This window comes from Muntiacus reevesi, chromosome X, assembly GCF_963930625.1.
Source record: "Muntiacus reevesi chromosome X, mMunRee1.1, whole genome shotgun sequence".
NCBI classification, from domain to species: Eukaryota; Metazoa; Chordata; class Mammalia; order Artiodactyla; family Cervidae; genus Muntiacus; species Muntiacus reevesi.
This window is the reverse complement of record NC_089271.1, coordinates 135485156-135511584: the sequence shown is the minus strand read 5'-3', so window position 1 is coordinate 135511584 and position 26429 is coordinate 135485156. Positions and strand designations below refer to the sequence as shown.

General features: G+C 37.2%; 2 protein-coding genes across 3 annotated transcripts in view; one reads left to right on the top strand and one right to left on the bottom strand.

The window, feature by feature from the left end:
- The window catches only part of LRCH2 (leucine rich repeats and calponin homology domain containing 2), a 112372-nt gene extending 98909 nt beyond the window's left edge, over window positions 1-13463 (bottom strand). For both annotated transcript variants that reach the window (XM_065916349.1, XM_065916350.1), the window contains exon 1: window positions 13115-13463. In XM_065916349.1, coding sequence (XP_065772421.1) covers window positions 13115-13463 — 349 coding nt within the window. The remainder of the gene's footprint in view (window positions 1-13114) is intronic.
- The window catches only part of LUZP4 (leucine zipper protein 4), an 83136-nt gene continuing 70168 nt past the window's right edge, over window positions 13462-26429 (top strand). The window contains exon 1 of the mRNA XM_065916892.1: window positions 13462-13558. Coding sequence (XP_065772964.1) covers window positions 13462-13558 — 97 coding nt within the window. The remainder of the gene's footprint in view (window positions 13559-26429) is intronic.

Here is a 26429-nt window from a genome sequence, read left to right as displayed (position 1 = left end):
GGAATGGGCGAATTTAACTCAGATGACCATTATATCTACTACTGTGTGAAAGAATACCTTAGAAGAAATGGCACAGCCCTCATAGTCAGCAAAAGAGTTTGAAATGCAGTACGTGGGTGCAGTCTCCAAAACGACAGAATGATCTCTGTTCGTTTCCAAGGCAAACCATTCAATATCACAGTAATCCAAGTCTATGCCCTGACCACTAATGCCGAAGAAGCTGAAGTTGAATGGTGCTATGAAGAACTACAAGACCTTCTAGAACTAACACCAAAAAAGATGTTCTTTTCATCACAGGGGACTGGAATGCAAAAGCAGGAAGTGAAGCGATACCTGGAATAACAAGCAAGTTTGGCCTCAGAGTACCAAATGAAGCAGGGCAAAGGCTAACAGAGTTTTGCCCAAGAGAATGCACTAGTCATAGCAAACACCCTCTTCCAACAATACAAGAGCCAACTCTACAAAGGGACATCACCAGATAGTCAGTACCAAAACTGACCAATTATATTCTTTGCAAGTGAAGACAGAGAAGACATATACAGTGAGCCAAAACAAGACCTGTAACTGACTGTCGCTCAGATCAATAAGTAAAATTCAGGCTTAAACTGAAGAATGTAGGGAAAACCACTAAGCCATTCATTATGACCTAAATCAAATCCCTTATGATTATAGAGTGGAGGTGACAAATATATTTAAGGGACTATATCTGGTACACAGAGTGCCTAAAGAACCACAGATGGAGGTTCATAACATTTCACAGGAGGTGATGACCAAAACCATCCCCAAGAAAAAGAAATGCAACAAGGCAAAGTGGTTGTCTGAGGAGGCCTTACAAATAGCTGAGAAAGGAAGAGAAGTGAAAGGCAAAGGAGAAAGGGAAAGATATATTCAACTAAATGCAGAGTTCCAAAGAATGGGAAAAACTAGAGATCTCTTTAAGAAAACTGGAGTTACCAAGGGAACATTTCATACAAAGATAGGCACAATAGAGGAATAAAAGAGCAATGATGGAACAGAAGCAGAAGAAATTAAGAAAAGGTGGCAAAAATACACAGAACTGTACAAAAAAGTCTTAATGACCCAGTTAACCACGATGTGGTCAATCACTTACAGCCAGATATGTATGTGAAGTCAAGAGGAAGCATTATGAGAAGCATTATGAGAAGCATTACAACAAAGGTGATGTAATTCAATTCATTACAAAGGAGTGATGCTGAAGCTGGTTTCAATACTTTGGCTACCTGATGCGAAGAACTGACTCATTGGAAAAGACCCTAATGCTGGGAAAGACTGAAGGTAGGAGGAGAAGGGGACAACAGAGGATGAGATGGTCAGATGGCATCACTTACTCAATGAACATGAGCTTGAGAAAACTCCAGAAGTTGGTGATGGACAGAGAAGCCTGGCGTGCTGCAGTCAATGGGGTCCTAAAGAGTCAGACACAACTGAGCAACTGAACTGAATTGAACAACGAACAAAGCTAGTGAAGGTGATGGAATTCCAGCTAAGCTATTTCAAATCTTAAAAGATGATGCTGTTAGATTGCTGCATTCATTGTGCCAGCAAATCTGGAAAACTCAGCAGTGGCCACAGGACTGCAAAAAATCAGTTTTCATTCCAATCCCAAAGAAGCGCAATGCCAAAGAATGTACAAATTACTGTACAACTGCACTCATTTCACATGCCAGCAAGATTATGCTCAAAACCCTTCAAGTTAGGTTTCAGCAGTACATGAACGAAGAATGTCCAGATGTATAAGCTGGATTTAGAAAAGGCAGAGGAACCAGAGGTCAAATTGCCAACATACGCTGATCATAGAAAAAGTAAGGGAATTCCTTAAAAACAAATGGGACATAATTAAACTTAAAAGCTTTTTCACAAGGAAGGAAACTATAAGCAAGTTGAAAACACAGCCTTCAGAATGGGAGAAAATAATATCAAATGAAGCAATTGACAAAGAATTAATCTCAAAAATATACAAGCAACTCCTGCAGCTCAATTCCAGAAAAATAAGCAACCCAATCAAAAAATGGGCCAAAGAACTAAACAAACATTTCTCCAAAAAAGAAATACAAATGGCTAACAAACACACGAAAAACTGCTCAGCATCATTCATTATCAGAGTTGCTGCTGCTGCTAAGTCACGTCAGTTGTGTCCGACTCTGTGCGACCCCACAGACGGCAGCCCACGAGGGTCCCCCGTCCCTGGGATTCTCCAGGCAAGAATACTGGAGTGGATTGCCATTTCCTTCTCCAGAGAAATGCAAATCAAAACCACAATGAGATACCATCTCACGCTGGTCAGAACAACTGCTATCAAAAAGTCTACAAACAGTAAATGCTGGAGAGGGTGCGGAGAAAAAGGAACCCTCTTACAGTGTTGGTGGGAATGCAAACTAGTACAACCACCATGGAGAACAGTGTGGAGATTCCTTAAAAAACTGGAAATAGAACTGCCATACAACCCAGCAATCCCACTGCTGGGCATACACACTGAGGAAACCAGAAATGAAGGAGACACATGTACCCCAATGTTCATCACAGCACCATTTACAATAGCCAGGACATGGAAGCAACCTAGATGCCCATCAGCAGACAAATCGATAAGAAAGCTGTGGTATGTATACACAATAAAATATTACTCAGCCATTAAAAAGAATGCATTTGAATCAGTTCTAATGAGGTGGATTAAACTGGAGCCTGTTATATAGAGCAAAGTAAGTCAAAAAGAAAAACACCAATACAGTATATTAGCACATATATATGGAATTTAGAAAGATGGGAACGATGACCCTGTATGCAAGACAGAAAAAGAGACACAGAAGTATCCCATCGTTCCCATCTTTCTAAATTCCATATATATGTGTTAGTATGCTGTAATGTTCTTTATCTTTCTGGCTTACTTCACTCTGTATAATGGGCTCCAGTTTCATCCATCTCATTAGAACTGATTCAAATTCATGTCAATGTATGACAAAACCCACTGAAATGTTGTGAAGTAATTAGCCTCCAACTAATAAAAAAAAAACTAAAAAAAAAAAGAAAGAGAGACACAGATATAAAGAACAGACTGTTGGACTCTGTGGGAGAAGGCAAGGGTGGGATGATTTGAGAGAATAACACTGAAACATGTATATTATCATGTGAAATAGATTGCCAGTTCTGGTTCAATGCATGAGGCAGGGTTCTCAGGGCTGGTGCACTGGGATGACCTTGAGGGATGGGATGGGGAGGCAGATGGGAGGGAGAGTCAAGATGGTGAACACATGTACACCCATGGCTGATTCATGTGAATGTATGGCAAAAACCACCACAATATTGTAAAGTAATTAGCCTCCAATTAAAATTTAAAAATAAATTAAAAAACAAAACATCTACTTCTGCTTTATTCACTATGCTAAATTCCTCGACTGTGTGGATCACAACAAATTGTGGAATATTCTTAAAGAGATGGGCATACCAAAGCACCTTACCTGCCTCCTGAGGTAGGTATGCAGGTCAAGAAGCAACAGTTAGAACTGGACATGAAACAAAATTGGGAAAGGAGTATGTCAAGGCTATATATTGTCACCCTACTTATTTAACTTATACACAGAGTACATCATGCGAAATGTTGGGCTAGATGAAGCACAAGCTGGAATCAAGATAGATGGGAGAAATATCAATAACCCCAGATATGCAGATGACACCACTTTAATGGCAGAAAGTGAAGAGGAACTTAAGAGCCTTTGATGAAGGTGAAAGAGGAGAGGAAAAAAGCTGGATTAAAATTCAACATTCAAAAAACTAAGATCATGGCATCCGGCCCCATCACTTCATGGCAAGTAGATGGGGAAAATGTGAAAACAGTGTCAGATTTCACTTTCTTGGGCTACAAAATCAAAGCAAAAGTTGACTGCGAAATTAAAAGATGCTTGCCCCTTGGAAGAATAGCTATGTCAAACCTAGCCAGTGTTTTTAAGAAGCAGAGATATCACTTTGCCAATAAAGGTCTGTATAGTCATGGCTATGGTTTTCCCAGTAGTCATGTATTGATGTGAGAGTTGGACCATAAAGAAGGCTGAGCGGTGACGAATTGACGGTTTTGAACTGTGGTGCTGGGGAAGACTCTTGAGTCCCTTCAACTGCAAGAAGATTAAACCAGTCAATCCTAAAAGAAATCAACCCTGACTATTCATTGGAAGGACTGATGCTGAAGCTGAAGTTCCAATACTTTGGCCACTTGATGCAACAGGCTGACTCATTGGAAAAGACTCTGGTGTTGGGCAAGATTGAAGCCAGGAGGAGAAGGGGACAACAGAGAATGAGATGGTTGGATGGCATCAACAATTCAATGGACATGAGTTTGAGCAAACTCCAGGAAATGGTGAAGGACAGGGAGCCTGGCATGCTGCAGTCCATGGGGTCAAAAAGAGTCAGACACAATTTGGCGAATGAACAACAACAAATATTATTATATAACCCAGCTATTTCATTCACAAGTATACACGCAAGAAATTCTTACATATGAGAAAGAGTGCTCAGGCTACAGTATGAAGAACTAATTAGACTTGAAGCACCTGAATGTGAAGCAGAGAAATCATTTCGGAAAAACTGCTGATAGGGTCAGTTAAAGGTGAGAAGAGGAGGACATAAACAACAACAACAACTGACACTGAGATTAGACAGAAATGAAACAGAATTGAAAGCTATTCAAAGAGATATGATCAAGAGTCCTTAAGTCCCAACCACATATAGAGGGTGAAGGAAGGTTAAGAGTCAAGAATAACTCCCAAGTTTCTGGTCTACGAGACCAGGGGTTCTAGGGTCAATACAAAAGTTGACTTTTTTTTGACATTTTGAGTTTCAAGAGACTCTGGGATGTCAGTATTCATACAGTAACCTCTTTTTTTTTTTTTTTAAATGGGCTTCCCAGGTGGCGCGGTGGTAAAGAACCCACCTGCCACTGCAGGAGATGCTGGAGATATGGGTGCGATCCCTGGGTTGGGAAGATCCCCTGGAGGAGGAAATGGCAACCCACTCCAGTATTCTTGCCTGGAAAATTCCATGGACAAAGGAGACTGGTGAGCCATAGTCCATGGGGTCGCAAAGAGTTGGATCCTCTTTTTATGATTAAGTATAAAATCTGATCCTTTCCCCTTCAAAGCCTATCCTATAATCAATGTCACCACTCCCTCTTCAAATCTGCACACTGCTTTGTTTTTGCTTATGACATTCATCTTACTCTAGCCAAGCAGTGCTCAGTCTTGGCACCATTGACATTTTAGACCTGGAAAGTCTTTGTTGTGTGTGCAGTCCTGTTCATTTTAAGATCCTTAGCAGCACCTGTCTTCTACCCACTAGATATCAGTAGCATCCCCAAGTTATGACAATCAAAATTGTTTCCAAAAACCAATGAAGTTGCTCAGTTGTGTCTGACTCTGCGATCCCATGGACTGTAGCCTACCAGGCTCCTCCATCCATGGAATTTTCCAGGCAAGAGTACTGGAATGGGCTGTCATTTCCTTCTCCAGGGGATCTTCCCAACCGAGGGATCAAATCTAGATCTTCTGCATTGAAGGCAGACGTTTCACTGTCTGAGCTACCAGGGAAGACCCAATATTACCAAATATCTCTTGGGGCCAAGTTCCCCATTCCTTAAAACCATGATCTAGCCTATATAATAGATACATAAATACTTAATTTATACCACCACTTTAAATCATAAATTCCCTAAAGGCAGTAACTTTACCATCTTGTCCATTTATATAAAATAGATATGACAAATGTATTCTTACATACTCATCAAGGTAGATTAAGGAGATAGTTATCTATGTTTGATTTACTATTTTTAATTTATAAATATCTTTAAAGGTAATTGATTTCCCATTGACACAGGCATCTCCAACCAATTAGCTAAAATACTAATGATTTATATATTGGAATTAGATTTTTAAGAGGGGAAAATTTCTATGCTGCACATTCTGGAGTCTCTTAGGGACATAATTATTTAACGAAGTCGTTTTTGAATCAAATCCAAATTCACAAATGTTCTAAAATTGGTTAGTCTCCATACAGTTCAAATAAAAGTTATACACAGTCATTTTATTTCTGTCTCTTGTCCCCTTAAATCCCTAATATTATGCATAAAATTTCACCAAAAGAAGCGCAATTAAACACCAATCCATGCCTCAAATTATAAGAGTACACAGATAAACAATGTCCACAAATAGGTAAGACTTTACTTTCCTATTTGGAAAAAGAAACTTAAAAAAATTTTTTTTATCAAAATATATATTAGACAATATCTATTGTTTAACTATCCATTAGTCTACTGACTGGTAGTCTATAAGTGGAATGCTATCAATTTATAATTTATTTGAAACAGTAGAAATGCAGATTAAAAGCTAGACCTTTAGCAGACTGAATATACTAGTTTAAAATGAAACTAAACACAAACTTAAATTATTGTTATAAAACTCACTTGTACAGTTTTCTTTTATTACATTAAATGGTTCCCTGGAGTATAAGATAGTTTTTTTTTTTCTATAAAAGGCAAGAGAGGGGAAAAAAAGGGAAGCAGAGAAAACTTTCTGAAACTTTTCAGAGAACTGATTGTAGGAGTATTACAATGCTTAAAGAACTACCTAAATATACACAAAGTATAGAGAAAAGTAAAAGATTTCCCCTTCTAAATTGTTCATGATGATGAACAGTCTCTGTACAATGGGGGTGGGCATCATACAGTTTAAGTATCCCTTAGAGTGTACTGTTGGGATGGGCTAGGAGAATGATATACCCTTTTGCAGAGTGTGACTGTATGCCTTGGAACTTAAATACCACCTCCCAGGAAATCAATATGCTCTAAGTCTTCAATTACTTTTATTTGTGAAAGGTGTCCTGAACATCACTTCTCATGCTGTCAATTAGGTTCTGGATCTTGTATATCTTTATGCTTTTAATGATAAATAAATACTTCAGAGTTTATGTTAAAACAATCTAAATCAAAATATTAAATTTTAGACTTTAAGCCAGTGTCTCTATAACTCCAATTCTAAAATATTCCAATCAACCACTTCTGTTCTTTTACCTGTCATGCAGTATATATGGTAATTTTTTTCATGGTAAGCTCATATTTTTCAAATTCAACTAATCTAGCTGCGTACCACACAGTCCTAATTCTAAACTGTGACTTATTCTCCATAATGACTCCTTAAAGCATTTTGCTCTATTGAGTACCTATTCCTATGCTTGAAAAATTGTTTTCCCAGATGACACTCCATTTATTAACATTAAAATTTAAGACATTATTGTTCCCAGGGATCAACATTCCCTCTGGTCCACCTTAGCAAAAGTCAGGGAACTAGGTAATCCCTCCCTTCCATTGCTAACTACTCTCCACCCAGTTCATGAAGATCCTCCCTCCCCGTCTTGTATTTTAACACTGAACTCTCCACCAATTCCCTCCTCTCAGCCTCCAAACATGTTTGAGAAAATACAGAGTGAACTTTCAGTTAACATCTGCCCTTAATATGCAATGCCATTCTCAACTCCATATGGGTGTAATTTCTCCCCTGAAAGTCTGCAATTGTCCCTTTCTGCTTAATCCTAACCAACCCCGGCATGCATGGAGTCGCAAACAGTGGACACGACTTAGCAACTGAACTGAACTGAAGCTGATCCCATAGTGATCATTTAACTAAAGATTCAGCAAGAGTTAACTTTATAGGAAATTCTCTCAAACTAACTTAACTCCCCCCAAAATTAAGCCTTATGCCACAGTTCCATATAAGTTATTTGTATAGTTTATTAAAATATATATTTTTTAATATTGCTACATCTCTTTTCTAATAATTACATATATTACATGCACCTACTTTATAAACCTTTAGAGAATCCTGTTTCCGGAGTTAGAGTTTAATAAAAGCTTGCTTAATGTACCTATTGTAAAACCAATACCATGAAGACAAGTTATGCAAATACCATGCACAAAACAAAACACACTGCACCATAAACAGAAACTATATAATCTATGAAGCTAAATAAGCATTCATCTTTCAGATTAAATCACCTATTTATTAGCACAGTGTTTATTAATAGCTTTGTTATAAGAAAAGAAAGTGTTGCAATAGAAATAACACTGGAATAGTGTTAGATTTGGAAAATCTAGACTCTGACCCACACTCTGCCATATACTAGCCATTTTACTTCGGGCAAATCACTTAACCTCTCTCAACAACAAAGGCTAATTACTATGCACTCTACAAAGCCCACAGGGTTATTATTAGGATACAAAAGGGTAATATACATGAAAGTGCTTAGAATTTACAAGGAGCTGTATAAATGATATGATTTTAATGACAAACATAACTCTGATTTAAGATAACTTTTTTTTGTTTGTGTGTTTTTTATTTACCATGGGCTTTGGTTTGTTTTTTTTTTTTTAACATTTTAAAATGTGAACTTGCAAAAGAAAGAAATTAAGGGGCAACTATTTATGCTCTAGAAGAATTCACCACTGAATAAAACACTGCAAGGTTTAGCAAAACTCAAATTCAATCTGAACCAATTAAAATATGAGTCAACCAACAAAAATGTCCTTCATATTCAATTTTTCAGCAAGATATTTATTACATAAAGCAAAGCAGATATTTGACTCTGGCCACAAAATCACAAGCTTATTCCACTGAATGCACTAAGATGGCCTTTACCTATGGAACAAAATCAGAGGCTGCAAAGTTTAAGTGGCTCCATTTTACAAGCAGATACAATGCACCATGCTCCACAGTTGAAGAGGTGAACCAGCACATGTAGGAAATACTAGAGTTGACTCCAGGTTTACAGGAAAACATGTGATTCACCAGGACACAGCACAATCTGATATATGTAAAGAATTCCTAAATCTGTTTCACAGACCTATTGTTTATGGACATAAAGAAGTATGAAGAAGCAGAGGGGGCAGCTGCAAACAGACTGAGACTTATTTGTAGTACTGCTGACAGTCAAATAAGAGAAGTTTCCAAATTTGTTTGCATAGCCATTACCCATTATCATTTTTAAACTCTCTTAAAGTCAACAAGTATCACAGTATCCAGATAGACTAAAAAGTTCTAGGCAATTTCCCTTTGTCTTGCCAAGTCTACCCACAGACCAGCAAAGATAAGGCATTACAACCAGAGTTAGCTACCTTCCTGAAACTTTCTGATCCCTGATTTCATGTTTTTATATGTGTGAGGATTTTAATTAAGAAGTATCTGGAAGGCATACCAATTCAAAAAAGGTCCTGAGCACAAACCACCAAATGGAGAATCAAGTAAATTGGCAAACTCTCCCTTTTAAATGTTAATCGCCTGGAAAGGCTGCCATAATTAGTTATTAGCAGTTGAGCTCCATCCCAGCAAAGAAAGGGGAGTGAGGCTGAAGAGGGGAAAAGAAATAAGGAGGGCAGCAGGAGGAAGGAGACAGGTGAAGAACAGACACCAGAAATGCAAAGAGAAATAAAAAAGATACCAAAGATAAACTTTGCCATCAGCTACATATAATCCACATTCCCTCACAGGAAGACTATTAATAGAGAAAATAAGACTTTGCTGCTACATTTTTTAGAGTCAGTATTTTAACACAAATTTATCCAACAATGTTAAATGTAAAACAGTTATTCAAGGGAACTGGAGAAACTATAGTTTCCTGGTAAGTTCCTAGTCACTACAGACATAATATGATGAAAAAAATGAGTCTGCTTCACACAAGTCTATCAGAAAGAGCACTGAACTAGAACGTGAACATTTGGTTCTGATCTCTGTACTAGAACTTGAACATTTAGCTCCTTCCTAGCTTTGGTTTTGACCTTCTTGACAATTAGCTTTAGGTTAGTTATCAAACTTTTATCAATGTTCTCATTCACTCAAACAATAAGTATTTCTTAAATGTCTAAATAATTCTAGTTTCCCAACCCTGACTGCACAGAAGAATCACCTGGGAGTACTTACACACACACACCCACACACACACACCCACACACACCCACACACCCACACACACAAACACACACCCCTCTCTTTGTCCTTAAGACTCTGATTTAATTGGAATGGGGTGGGGCCTGGGCATAGATTCAACAACAACAACAACAACAAAAAACTCCCTTGCCATCTTAAAATGCAGGCAAGGTGGAAAACCACAGGTCTATTTTATCTTTTACGTACATGGTAAGGAACAGCAAACAATATGAAGTGCCATCTCCCTTCTTTTAAATGAATCAATTTCCCCTTCTAATCCAATTTTGTTTTAACCTAGATTCTCACCACCTCACACCTAGATTAACAAATAGCTTCCTACCTATTTTCCCTTCTTCCAGTCTCTTCCCAACTCAATAAACCATTGCTGCTGCTAAGTCACTTCAGTTGTGTCCAACTCTGTGCAACCCCATAGATGGCAGCCCACCAGGCTCCGCCATCCCTGGGATTCTCCAGGCAAGAATACTGGAGTGGGTTGCCATTTCCTTTTCCAATGCATGAAAGTGAAAAATGAATGTGAAGTCGCTCAGTCGTGTCCGACTCTTAGCGACCCCATGAACTGCAGCCTACCAGGCTCCTCTGTCCATGGGATTTTCCAGGCAAGAGTACTGGAGTGGGGAGCCATTGCAATAAACCACTGCTGTCTAACTAATCAATTTGGTACTGAAACATTATTCCACTGAGAGTCAATTTAAGTGTAACAATAACAACAAACAGAACTGTTTTCATTGAGCAGAGACTATATTGTATATACATATTTATATGTTTTATATATACAGGTATGTACGTATAATCTCAAACATGCTCTATTTTTCTTCAATTCCATTTATATATAATGGATACTAGTCTCTTTACATACAAGATTATTGCCCCTAACTAGTTGTGGTTGAATTTGGTCAAAAATGAATGGCAAATGAATCACCCACAGATTTCTAATTTAATTCTCACGTGCTCCCACAAGGAACACTCATTCAATTTTTTTTAAAAAGTAAAATGAGGTGGAATTATCTCAAAAAGTTCTCTGTTACTGTAGACATTGATAAAATTTATGATGAATGAGTTTTACCAAGAATAAATATAGTTCTGGTTTGTGTTAAAACTTGCCTCAGAAAACAAACTGAAGCCTTAAAAGTCAATGGTTATAATCACATAAGATGATATATATAACACAAAATATATCATCACATAATATAATCACATAATATTTATGAAAAATATTATTAAGTACAATATAAGCAGTATATAATGAGAAAACTAAAGAAGTGTATTACTTATTCCCTGCCCTTAAGTAGCCTTCCATCTTCCCAGGGAAAGCAAAACATAAAAAAGAAAATAAAGCCAGCACTAGCATGTAAGTGGTAAAGACATTAAGTACCACGGGAATTCAAAGAAACAGAAGACTGCCCTGGACTAAAGGAGTTGGAGACAGCATCTTAGAAAAGCTGGGGCTTGAACAAAATTAAATAGGTGGAGAAAAGGAAATCTCATGAACATGGATCTTCTACAAAGATGAGGCAGAAATTCATAAACTATGTTTGAGGAACTGGGAGCTGACCTAATTGGAACAGAGGGTTCTATGTAGGAGCATATGAGGACTTAAGGTTGCAAGAATAAACTGGAGCCAGACAGTGAAAGGCCAGAAAGCCAAGCTAGGATGCTTCAACTTTGCGCTATAGATAGATAAATCTTTTATAGCTAACAACAAGCAAAACAACAAATCCCTATAATGATGCAGTCTGAAACCATTTTTCTTGAAGCCTTTGAAGAACATACCAAGTAGTACAATGTCTTGCCAATATATCATGAATATGTGAACATACTGTTTAGGAAATCTGTTCAGAGTGAAAGAATAAATACTCAAATATGCTTTCCAACATACAAAATCATTGATGGTTCTTAGGATAACTCCTAAGAGAATAACTGGATAGAAGGCTTCAATTTTAGGTTCTCTTCCTCTCCCAACCCTCATCCAAACACACATATTGATTTAATATCTAGAAACACAATACAATGAAATAGTGTTATTCTGAAAATAAGAGATTTTTTATTACCTCCCATTATGAGTGAATTTACTTACTACATGGCTTCAAAATCACTAAATTTATTAAGATCATTTTGTCCATGATTTCTTTCAGCAAAGCAGATGAAAATAGATACATAAATAACAAATTTGAAGATTATGAAAAGTGAAAAGTCCTTCATCAAATCAAAACGCACATAAAATAATCAGCATTGACTTATAAGGCAGAGGGGAGACTGTTCATAACAAAAAATGCCATCCACAACAAAGAGTACCACAGAGTATATGAAGAACATTACAATAGCCAATTTCTCATCCAAAATGATAAGCCATCAACCCACAACTCCAAAAAGAATGGAGTTAATTTTGATTCTCAAAAATGCCCTTACAATTTTTGGTTACGTATGTAAAGAAAATTAAGACTCCACCACAACTCAAAACAAGGAATCTTTCCCTTAGTAAAGCAGACACATAAGTGATTGATGATTTAATTTGCCGTGGCAGCAAATACTAATTTAAGCACCACTACCTCAACACCAGGAAAATGACAAATCCCAGTATTTAAAGGCATACGTGACAAGAAGGCAAGACTATTCTAGGATGATTAAAACACCCACAAAATAAGAACACAGAAAAAAACCGTGGCAATACTGCTGCTGCACTAGGAAAAGGGATATACCATTCTTACTGGCACGCATGGCTCTAAAGAATATGTATAGATTATGGTCTTCTGTATTGCCTTTTTTTCCCTCCAGGAAAGACCCGGAACATCCACGAGAGTTGGAAGAAGTGCATTCAGGAAGGTGTCAATGCCTCCCTCCCCAGCCCTTTAGTGGGGTAACTCGCTTTAACAATAATGCTCTTTCACTCCTCACAGGCCACCCGGTTTCCACAGACCCTTCAGGCAGCATTCCCGCCCACCCCCCGCCACTTCCCTGCTCTGCCCCTCACATTCAGAACTGGCTGCTCCGACTCAGCCTCGCCGCCCCCGCGCACCCGCCCAGACCAGCAGAGCCCAACAGCGCAGCCACGCAGCCACCCAGAAACCCACCGCCCCCACCTCCCCCGGCCCGGCTGCCCCTCCCCCTCCCCGTCCTGTCACCTGCTTGGGTGGTGTCCGTCAGGTCGTAGCCGCCGCCCGGGAAGTCTCGGAGCTTCCTACCGCTGAGGCTCAGGATGCCGGAGTTGCCCGCCTCCTCCAGGGCCCGGTCCAGGCTCCTCACGGTGTGTTGAGGCTGCAGGCTCCCCGGGTTCCACTGCGGCCCGTTGGGGAACGGCTGACCGAAAAGAGTCGGTACCGGGATGGGCACCACCAGGGTCCCGCCGCCGCCGCCGCCTCCCACTCCGGCTCCGCCACCTCCCCCTCCGGCCCCACCACCGCCACCGCTACTTCCACCTCCACCGCAACCGCCGCCCCCACTGTTACCACCACCTCCCTGACTCGCCGCCATGTTCCTGGGAGAGAGAATAGCCCCCGACAATACTCGGAGCCTGTGCCGCGAGTGTAGGGGGTTCTTAGGACGCATGCGCAGGCTGGGGGCGGGAGGTGGGGGGTGCGAGGTAGAGGGTGGGAAGGAACCAGGGGGCGGGCTGGGAGGAGGTGTTGGGTACGGAAGAGACGCTGTTCAAACGTGCAGAATGCTTGCTTTAAGAAATGTGCTATCAGAGGAAGGATGCTAAATCCCGGTTCCGCTGCTTTGGGTACCAAAATCTTGCGAAGCGACACCAGCTTAACTCTAGGTCGTCAGGGATATGACCCTAGATCTCTAAGTTGCTTCACCTTTTGAGATCTGCAAAACAAAAGTAAATATATTAGAGATGAAAGAGATTCGTTTCAGAATATTTTGAAGCGGCATTTAGAAGGACTATCAGCTACCTGATTGAAACGCTTACCGCAAATGCCTCAGGAATCCTTTAGCAGTGGTAACACGGAGAGAAACTTTGGGGAGGAATATGGGTGCAGAATTGTGCTTTAAGCCTACATGAATTTTGCCATAATTTAGAATTCCAAAATAAGAAAAGCCTTTTTAAATGTTTTCAAGGAAGCCTCTCATTTCAGTGTGTGTGGGTCTCAGCCAAACTGCTGCCTTCCAAAACTTGGAAAAGTTCTCTACATTCTGTTCTATAACTCTTTGAAGTGCTGCCAAGGTCTCCAAAATATCTCGAGTTTCTTCTCATCATGTCAGTATGGCTGATGGAAAACTCTGATCATCAAACTACCTTAAAGTTTTTTTTTGTTGTTTTGTTTTGTTTTTATACAGGCTTTAGTTTTAGGTAGAATTCTGAAGATTTAACTCTGTGGATAGGAAGCTAATCAATCTTGGATTTTAGGAGCTCATTCTTGGAACCTGAAGCAAACCATTCAGGTAGGTCACTGCCATCCCTCCACTCCCACTCAGAGTTGGTGGGAGAAATGGTGCAAGAAATCACATTTGCCACATGCATGACCCACAGAAGGAACAGTACTGAAAATCAGACCTCCACAATGAATTAGGAAGCAAAACCAAATTATTTATAGTCACTGGTGTCAAAAAAGAACGTTCTACCTTATATCTCATCTTTCTTACATTGCAAATCAAATTAGGTATTAATTGAGAATTCCCAGAATCAAGAAGTGTGGAAAGGGAAACTAAATGCATTAGACAGAGATAAGATTATGAAAGGAACATTTAATAACTAGGCAATGAGAAAATTAATGATTATTTAAAACAATGTGTTGGACTCCAGGAAAAGTATGTCCTCAGGATACCTGTCGAGAGAAGGCATTGTACAACCAAATTTAAGAAGAAAAGTAATCTTTCAAAGAATTTAAAAGATAGTCCAAGTAAAAAAAAACAGAAAACCTGCAAGGTAGGCTAGATACATGAAAATCAGGCAAAATAACACATTCTGAAGCTCTTTTACAAAGAGTTTTGAACAAAATATGCAGTCTTTATTGAATAAAGCACTGGCCAACTACAAATATGATTTGTATTCAAGAGAACCAAGTGAATTGGTAGTTACTCAACATTTAAAAATAATATAGAGAAGAAGAGGCAGAGCCCAAAGCTCCAAATTCTTGTATTAGAGATCAAGATTATTGGGATAGACTACAGGATGTTCTTATCAGCCTATAAATAAATCGAAAATGAGATGTTTTATCTGGGGAACTAGAAGACAATGAACTTGGGGGTGAACTAGACAGAACTATAATACGAATTTTTGTTAAAATCCTGATCAGGATGCAGGAAAAATCCAAGGGAGTCTCTGCAGTTTGTTTCCTGAAAACATCAGGATTTAACATCGCTAAATACTAAACTCAGGGTAGAAGAACCAGTGAAATGTTGAGTATCATCAAGACATATCAGAGGGGCTTCCCTGGTGTCTCAGCAGTAAAGAATCTGCTTGCAATGCAGGAGACGTGGGCTCTATCCCTGGGTCAGGAAGATCGCCTGGAGGAGGGCATGGCAACCTACTCCAGTTAAGATTTTTAAAACGTTTTTTAAAAGACATATATTAGAAACCCGAAAAATATGAATTTGCATCATACTGAACTATTCCATAGCTGCTGCTGGAATATGATGTGAAGTTCTGCTCACTCCACTCTCAGCATAAGTCCCGAATTAAAGAAAGCCCTAAGAAGTACACCTAAAATAATTAGAGAAATGAGAGAAGGAGAAATTTACTTGGCCTTCATCTCTCAAGTAACCTGATCTTCAGTCCCCTCCAAAATCCCTGTTCTGGCATAGAACCTTCAGAGAACTGTGTATACATTAACTTATTTTAGCATAATCTATAGAACACTATATACGACATCCCTGATCCTCCTTCCCCTGACATCTTTTTTTTTTTTCTTTTTCAGGCCTACCCACGCAACTTTCTGGATGGGATCTTAGTTCCCCCATCAGGGATCATACCCTGATTCCCTGGCAGTGAAAGCACTGAGTCCAAACTACTAGACCATCAGGTAATTCCCCCTTTGTGCTGCTTTAACCAATCCTAACAAATTCATTAATCCCAAAGTTAATATATCTTAACTCAAAAGGAATTTGGAGAAATATAGAACAATTACTATTACTTAAAAGAGACTATTATATAACTAATCTTTAATGGTGATGTCAATAAGCACTATTATGTTCTGTCTTAGTTAGAATCCCTGCTATGATGCTTACAAGATGCACAATAAACAAATCATTTAAGCTCTCGAAGTCTCAGATTTCTTGTCTGTAAACCAAGGATTATAACATTATTAGCTATCTCAGAAGACTGTAGTGAGGATTACATGAGATATTTACACAAAGCACATATATTATAATGGTTGTTACCTTTTTTTATGTTTACTTTGCCTGTAGAATACTGAGCAAAGTGAATGATGAATTATCAGCACAGCAGTTCTTAAGTTCCTCTGTACTACTGTGCTACCAGCATTAATAGACCTTTTCCTCTGTGTTGCTCTTGAAGTTACATCCTTACTGATGCACCCCAGGTTTCTTACTCTCCTAACTTTTGTGTTTTCCCTATATGATCCTGTAACTTGATTCCAATTCTTGCTTACTTTCTCTAATGCAATCCCAGGTTTTTGACCTCTGTGTTCCTAGTGTGTTAAACTGATATGATGAAATCCATTTAAGTATCTGTTCCAAATCCTCCTTTAAAATATATCTTAAGTGTTTTTGCTTTATGTAAACAACACAGGAGTTCTCAAGGCAAGAATACTGAAGTGGTTTGCCATTCCCTTCTCCAGTGAACCACATTTTGTCAGAACTCTCCACCATGACCTGTTTGTTTCGGGTGGCCCTACATGGCATGCCTCATAGTTTCATTGAGTTAGACAAGGCTGTGGTTCATGTAATCAGTTTGGTTAGTTTTCTGAGATTGTGAGTTTTCATTCTGTCTGCCCTCTGATGAATAAGGATAAGAGGCTTATGGAAGCTTCCTGATGGGAGAGACTGACTGTGGGAGAAACTAGGTCTTGTTTTGATGGGTGGGGCCGTGCTCCTTAAATCTTTATTCTAATTTTCTGTTGATGGGTGGGGCTGTGTTCCCTCCCTGTTATTTGACCTGAGGCAAAACTATGGTGGAGGTAATGAAGAACTGACTCGTTGAAAAAGACCCTGATGCTGGGAAAGATTGAAGGCAGGAGGAGAAGGGGACCACAGAGGATGAGATGGTTGGATGGCATCACAGACTCAATGGACATGATTTTGAGTAAGCTCTGGGAGTTGGTGATGGACAGGGAAGCCTGGCATGCCACAGTCCATGGGGTAACAGAGTCGGACATGACTGAGTGAATGAACTGAACTGAAGCAACAAAAGTCTATTAAAAAATCCTGAAGAGTTTCTTATTAGTGTATAAAATACAGATTGCTGAAGTTTTGCTTAGTTTAGCTTGACCGGAAGAAAGTAAATAATATATCAGATTAAATTATTCAAACTCTTATGTCCAATTAGAGAATATAAGGTTGAGAAATATTTTTTAGTCTTCTTTGGTATTACATCTGAAAGTCTCCTCTTTATAGGTAAACATGGAAACAAGCCATATGCCTTTTGGGCAATCTTGTATAGTTATCTTCCTCTGCTGGCAGTATGTGAGAGAAAACGATGAAATAGGGCCTTTTCAAGCAAAATCTAAATTCCTAAAAGGAAGACCTAGGCAACTGTCATGTTACCTCTAAGCAGGCTATACATGCATAAGGGAAAAAAATAAAAGATGTTAGTGACATTTCAGTAAAGCCTGTTAAAGGAATTGGGCTTCCCAGGTGGCTCAGATGGTAAAGAAACCACCTGCCAATGCGGAAGACTTGGGTTTGACCCCTAGTTCGGGAAGATACCCTGGAGAAGGAAATGGCAACTCATTCCAATATTCTTGCCTGGAGAATCCCAGAGACAGAGGAGGCTATGGTCCATGGGGTCGCAAAGAGTCAGACACAACTTAGCAACTGAATAACAATAACATTAAAAGAATTACAATATCAAGATAGATTAAAACCCCAGGAGAAAAGATAAATCCCAAAAAGGTTTAGATTCTGTATTTACTTAAACAGAATGAAATAGAAATATTGGGCCAAAATCTGTGTATAAAACGAAGGTTGGAATGAAATGATGAAGAATCAAGTTGGGCATCTACCAAAGTCTAATTATATTTGTTTACCTTAAATTTTGCTTCAAATCTTCATCACTATATATGGCAAAGTGTGTCTGTTAGAGGTTTATGGGGTTTTGTTTCTTTCTCTAAATCAAATAAACATATGAAATGAATCTCTGTGGGACTGTGACTGAAGTGACTCCAGGCCTGGTGGCAGTGTGCCTAAATTATAAGTTTTTTTTTTTATTTATGATGCAATTTCTTTAAAAGGCTGAATCTGTTAACCTGAAGCTCTCAAGTAATAACACATGACCCTAAAATCCAGTGCTTCTCTCTATGTGGCAACAAGACTATTTCTTCTGAACCATGGTCACAATCATGACCCCAGTTCGCCTGTTGGTGTGCTGTCAGAAAGAAGGGTCAAAGCTCTGTTCCCTCAATAAGAGAGTGTGTTATGAAATATCGCAGGATATTTTAGATGTGTTTTGTTTTGGTGCGGCAGTCAGAAATTTCAGCCTTCACTTGTAAGTTTAGGTTGGCAATGCTGACCCTTAAGAAGACACTTACTTCTGCTTAAGTACTTTGTCTACAATTATGGTATGATTCTACAAAGTAGGAGAAAATATATTAGTTCTGATGACCTCGTTTCACACTTCCAGACTCTAATATGTGTATTTGATGCAGGAAACTAACATACTTTGCCACTCTTTTGTAGTTTTAAAAATCTTTTTTAAAACAGCTAGCCATAGTCATTAAATAATGGAGTAGATAATTCTAAGGTGCTAATTAGTAAAGTGTTAGGTTATTCTTGATGACTTCATCCCCTTCTTCCATTTTGTATTTCTTAAACTCTCTTTAATAAAATCTTCATCTTAAATACCTCTACTTAGAATAAATTATTTTTTTCCAGGACACATACTTAAAGTTTCAGAGGACTTTAAAATTTCCTGAGCTGTTTGTGATTTCTCCTACTGGTCATAGACAATAGACTTTTGATAAGCTGGCAAAACCAAAGATATAAATGCACCGTACTGTTTGACTACTAGCATCATATCCACTGCCACAACCTTAACTCAAGTCACTATTTTCTCTGGACTACTACAGTTGCCTCCTATTTGACTTTTCTGCTTCCACCCTTCTACCACTTAATAATTACGTGGCCTTGGGCAAGAACCTTAGTTTCTTCATGCCTTCATTTTCATATGAAAAATAGGAATGATAATACTACCTGCCTTATAGGGATATTATGAGGATTAAATTACTTAATACATGTCTAGCATATGGTAAGAACTTTAGCTAGTATCATTGTCATTATTGTTGTCATTAAAATATTCCACTGGCTAATAATATTTAGCAGTGGAAGGTAAATTATCTCTCTTAATTTCACAAGAGTCTTATGCAGTGGACATTATTATTATCCCCATTTTACATGTGAGGAAACTACCCTCCAGAGAGATAAAGTAACTAGTTCAAGGTCTCACTTGGGAAGTGGCACAGCAAAAATTTGAATAGAAACATACCTGACTGCTAAACTGAGGCTCTTAACCACTGTAACTTCTGACAGTAATCTGTTGATATTTGCCTTGTATCTTTTCTCAGTCCAAAAATTCTTAGCTGTTTAACTCCTTCCAAACTATTTCCATAAAACTGTTGCTAAGTGCTGCCTGGTTAACTTATATAAAATCATTAAGTTTATTCATTAACAATTTTCATCAAGTTTCATATCAACCTTTCTTTTGTTTAACTGAAATATAATTTATGTTTCAAGTGTACAACAAAGTGACTGAGTTTTATATATATATATATGTGTATATGTATATATATATATATATATATATATATATACACACATGCCAAGTCTCTTCAGTCATGTCCAACTCTTTGCAACCATAAGGACTATAGCCCGTTAGGCTTCTCTGTCAGATTATTTTCCACTATGGGTTATTACAAGATATTGAATATAGTTCCTTGTGCTATACAGTAGGTCCATGTTGTTTAACTATTCATATGTATTAGTGTGTATATGTTAATTCCAAACTCCTAATTTATCCCTCCCTCCACCTCTCCCCTTTGGTAACCATAAAGTTTTTTTTTTTTTTCTGTTAGTCTATTTCTGTTTTTAAAATAAGTTCGTTTGCATCATTTATTTAGCTTCCATATACAAGTGATATCACATGATATTTGTCTTTCTCTAACTTACTTCACTTAGTATGATAATCTCTAGGTCCATCCATGTTGCTGCACATGGCATTATTTCATACTTTTAAAAGACTAAGATTCTATTTTGCATATAGGGTTATCGTTACCATCTTTCTAAATTCCATATATATGTGTTAGTATGCTGTAATGTTCTTTATCTTTCTGGCTTACTTCACTCTGTATAATGGGCACAGCATGTATATTATCTAGGGTGAAACAGATCACCAGCCCAGGTGGGATGCATGAGTCAAGTGCTCAGGCCTGGTGCACTGGGAAGACCCAGAGGAGTCGGGTGGAGATGGAGGTGGGAGCGGGGATCGGGATGGGGAATACGTGTAACTTTATGGCTGATTCATATCAATGTATGACAAAACCCACTGGAAAAATAAATAAATAAATAAATAAAGACATTTAAAAAAAAAAGAAAAAAAAAGACTAAGACTCCATTATACACACACGCACATGCATATATATACATACATACATATACACACACACACACCACATCTTTACTCATTCATCTGTCAATGGATATATATATATTGCTTCCATGTCTTAGCTATAGTAAATAGTGCTGCTATGAACATTGGGGTACATGTATCTTTTTAAATTATAGTTTTGCCCAGGAGTGGGATCACTAGATCATATGGGAACTAACTCTATTTTAGTTTTTTAGGGAACCTCCATACTGTTTTCCATAGTGGCTGTACCAATTTACATTCCCACCAAACAGTGTAGAAAGTTTCCCTTTTCTCAAAACCGTCTCCAGCATTTACTAATTGTAGACTTTTTGATGATGGCCAATTTACTTTTCTATATGGGCTTCTATTGACTGGGTTTTTTTCAAAATGCCATAAACCAAATTATTATAACAGCCTTTTTAAAGGTTTTTCTCTCATTATGAAAATTTTTTCATAATCCTAATTTATAAAGACAGCCAAAAGGGTATATTTAGTGATAAATTTTTAACGTATTTGATTCCAGGCTTTCCTATTAACACAAACCTTTATTTTATTTATAAATATTTACAAAACTTATTTATTTTATGAAATTATTTAAGTACTTTTATTATTACACATTCCTTACAAATATTATAAGTATATACTATATATTGTATAGTACTCTATATTATATAACCACATACCACTTGATATGTACATCTGCTGTGGGATAGCTAGGTTCCTACCAATATTCCTTTATTATATATAAGATTTCTATTAATACTATTATTAATAAAGATTTTTTCTTATTATTCCTTTATGTTAGATTCCAAGAAATTCAGTTATTCAATCATAGAGTAGAAGTACTTTAATCCTCTTAATAAACATTGCCAAGTTATTTCCAAAAGGCTTGTACCAATTTACATTGTCAACAGCAATATAAGCAAGAAAAAATTTTTTTTGGCTGCACCACATGGCTTGTGGGATCTTATTTCCCAGACTGAGGACTGAACTCATGCCCTCAGTAGTGAAAGTACAGAGTCCTAACCACTAGACCACCAGGGATTTTTGTAAGTAAGAATATCTTTGCCAGTATTGGGAATATTCAGTTTTTAAGTATCTTTATTATATTATATATGACACAGAAAAAAAAATGTTAGTTTTTCTGCTTTAAGGACAAAACTTAACCTCTCACCTAAAACCATAAAAAATTTGGACAATGTATATAGAACAATGGTTTTCAAAATATTGAGTATCAGTCAACAAAAACAGTAATACTGGTATGAGACACAAAAGAAGTAAGGCCTGCAAATGCCCAATCTTATTGTTTTGAGTGAGTTTCCAGAAACTTCTTCAGCTGGAAAAAGGGGATCTATGAAAAACCTACAGCTAACAATAAACCTAATAGTGGAAATGTGCGTGAGTGTGTGCTCAGTCGTGTCAGGCTCTTTGCAACCCCCTGGACTGTAGCCCGCCGTGCTTTGCGGTCCATGAGATTCTCCAGGCAAGAATACTGGAGTGGGTTGCCATTCCCTTCTCTGAGGGATCTTCCCAACCCAGGAATCGACCTGCTTCTCTTATGTCTCCTGCATTGGCAGGCAGATTCTTGACCACTGAGCTGTGATTGCAAAAGACTGAATGCTTTCTCTCTAAGATCAGGAACAAGACAAGGGTGTTCAAGGGTGTCCAATTCATGAATACTGTACTAAAGTTTCCAGGTGGAGTAAGAAAGCAAGAGAGAAAGAAGGGAAGAAGGTAGAGAAAAGAGCAAAGGGAGGGTAAGAGGATGGAAGGGAAGTGGGAAAGGAAAGAAGGAAAGGAAGGAGGCAGGCATCCAGATTGGAAAGGAGTCTTTATTCACAGATAACATGATCATCTATTTAGAAAATAAATGCAATCTATAATAAGGCTACAAGAACAAATAACTGAGTTTGGCAAAGGTAAAGGATAGAAACTCTGACAAAGATGTGAAAGACATGCACACTGAATACTACAGACCATGGCTAAAGGAAATTAAATAAGACATAAATAAATAAATAGAGAGATATATCATCTTCATGGATTAGAAGACAATATTGCTATGATGCCAGTTCTCTCCAAAGTCTCAGCAGGCCTTTTTTAGGAGAAGCTGAGAAACTAATTTTAAAATTCATATGAAAATGCAAAAAATCTAGAATAGTGGAAACAATTTTGAAAAAGAAAACAAAGTTGGAAGACTAAGACTATGAAAATGCAGGATTTACTACAAAGCTACACTAAGATAGTGTTGTACTGGTATAAATATAGATACAAAAATCAATTGCACAGAATAGAAAGCCCCAAAATAATCTCTTGTTTATGGGCAAATGATTTTTGACAAAGGTGTAAAGACAAGCCAGTAGGAAAAAGACAGTTTCAGCAAATACTGCTAGCACAATTGAATATCCATATGCAAAAAAAGACAAAGTTGGATCCATATTTCACATCACATCTAAAAATTTACCCGGTAATCCATCATAGACTCATATAAAATCGAAAAGTTAAAACAAAGGAGAAAATATCTGTGGCCCTGATTTAAACAAAGACTTCTCAAATATGACACCAATAGCACAATCCATAAAAGAAACAATTAATAAATTGGACTTCATCAACAATATAAACTTCTGCTCTTTGAAAGACATTGTTCAAAGAATAAAAAAACACACAGAATGAGAGAAAATATTTTCAAAACATACATAAGATAAAGATTCGTAATTACTTATGTACATAACTCTCCAGAGTAATGAGAATCATAAGTAATATTAAGACAACAAACAACCCAATAAATAGATGAGCCAAAGATTTGAACACTTCACCAAAGAAAATATCTGGATGGCAAACAAGCACATGAAAAGGTGCTCAACATCATTACTCATTACTGAATGAAAAATAAAACTATGAGATACTACTATACCTCTATTAGAATTACTAATATTAAAAACATTAATCATATGGAATGTTAACAAGGAGGTGGAGAAACTGGAACCCTCATACTCTGCTGTTGGAAATGTAGAAGGGTAAAACCACTTTGGAAACAGTATGGCAATTTCTTAAAATGTTTAACAAACACCCACCCTATGGTTCAGGTGGTCCACTCCTAGGCATTTACTCAAGAGAAATGAAAGCTCACATACATACAAAGATTTACACATGAATGTTAACAGAGTATTTGTCTGGAATAGTCAAAAACTGTTAGTCAAATAGTCAAAAACTGAAGACAACTTAAATGTATATCAATAGAAGAATGGACAAACAAATTGGATTATTTCCATACAGTGGAATACCTTTTAGTAATAGACAGGAATGAACTATTGATACAACATAACAATGCAAATGAATTTCAAAATAAATACACTGAATGAGAAAAGCCAGAAAAAAAAGAGTACATAGTGTATGATTCCCTTTACATAAAACTCAACAAATGCTAACAAATCTCTATGGACAGAAAGCAGACTAGTGGTTTTCTGGAGGAATGTAGAGGTTGGGAGCATGGGCAGAGAAATCACAAAGGAGCATTAAAAAATTCTTGGGGGTAATAGGAATATTCACATCTTAATCATGGTAATGGTTGCATGGGTACATGCCCAAAATTATCAAATTTACACTTTGCATATGTGCAATTTATTTGATGTCAATTATACCTCTAGAAAAATGTTAAAATTGACAAATTATTCATTGCAAAATGAACATGGAAAAGATTTTTTAAGATTAAAATTTCAATAAAATTGAAGTTAATATAAAAAATATTTAAATGTTTTAATAGCATTTAATATAAATTGACCAAAGAATTAAATTAGGTGAGTTTAGCTTATTCTTTTTTAAATTTTTATTTTTAATTGGAAGATAATTGCTTTACAGTGCTGTGTTGATTTATGCCATACAACAACGTGAGTTTACTCTCAATATGCTTTCTTGACAAAAATAATGAAATATAATTCTGAATTAAATGTTTGTATACAATTAGGAAATGAATATGTCCTTAGAGTCCAAATATCTACTGTATCAAAATGGCCCAAAATATCTGAATAAAAATGGTTTAGCTCCACTTGAGATAATTGAGACAATCGTCAATTATATCCCTTTGATGAGTTTGCAGTGTAGTTGTAGAAGCAAGACTTGCATGCAATAAATAATTAAATAATAATTAAATGATAAAGTATGTGATTCTATTTATGGTACTGAGAAATCAGAGAATTCAGTTAAGGAAATATTTACGGAGGAACTTTATCTGAATCTTGAAGAGTGATGGCCTAGACAGAGCAGAAGGGATATGACACCTCAGGAAAGGACAAACACAGAAATAAGCATGTGGTGTTTTAGGAACAATATTCAACATGGCCTGACCAGAGCAAAGGGAACATATTGGGGAGAGTGGAAAATAAGCTTACATAAGTAAAATGGAACTGGATTGTGGTTGGTCTTGAAGTTAGAAAGAGGTGATTAGATTGGATTCATTAGATAGATTTCTCAGAGGATCTGGCATCATTATGCTCCATGAGTTTAGGCAGAAGGAAACTGGAGTGGGGGAAATTAATTGTGATGTTAGACTAAGGTATTGGTATTAAAGAAATGTTTAGGAATCAAATTTAAGAGAGGTTTCAGAGGAAGACTCAACAGGATTTGGAGATGGATTAGACATTTATTCCCTAGTTCTACTCCTTGTTTCCTTAACATTTAATTGATATTTAGTGTTAATTTAACATTTACATCTCTTTTCACATCTATATTCAAGAATAATTACAGTCACATTTATGTAATCTAAACCTGGGATCTTTTCTCTTCTTATTCAAGCATAATATATCATCTAATTATTCCTGATTAATTTATTCAGTATTAAGAATTCTGAGTTCAGTTTCATTGATGTGTTTTGTTTAATTATGTTCTATTATAACCTTACTTTGTAATCTGATACACTGTTTATTCTGATTTTTCTCTTACACAAGATTCATTTTCCAATGTATATATCAACCTTTATCTTAAAAAAGTTAATATTTTAAACTTAATTCTCTGTGATTCAGTATAAATCACTAACAATTTACCTTTTATTCTAGTTACTTCTTACTGTTCTTATACATTCTGAAATGATATCATTATCAATTGCATTCCATATGGTCTTCTGGACTCTTCTTTTGCAAAATATTTCTGGCACAGAAAGCCCCTTTTTCTGTGTGTGTGTGAGATTGCTTACAGGATATTTGTGTCTTGCGAGAGAGGAAAAAGAGACAGCTGGCAAAGCCTGTCTCCCTCATACTAACCCTAACTTTCTTTATTCCCACTGTACAATTTAGCCTAGAGCAGACTAAAACATGTGAGTTATTAACCCTCAACAGACTAAGCAACAATCTCCAGTGTTACCTCAAAAGCTGAGCAGAATATTTTTTTTTTAAAATAACACTTTCAGAAGAAATTTTCAACAAATATCTTCTCTGAAATAATCTTTTTTGATGCTACATCACACCATCCCATTACTCTTTTTCTATTGCCACCACATTAACCATTTTGACCTCAAGGTCAAACACAGTCTTGGATCAAAACAAAAGAGCAACAACAACAAAACTCTTACTAAATAGTCTCAAACTCAAATCCATCCCCTTCCTGCCATTCTCAATAGACCCTAGTCATCTCTCACTTGGACTATTACACCAGCTTCCTACCTAGTGTCCCTGCTTCTGGTCTTGCCTCTCAATTCAGTTCAG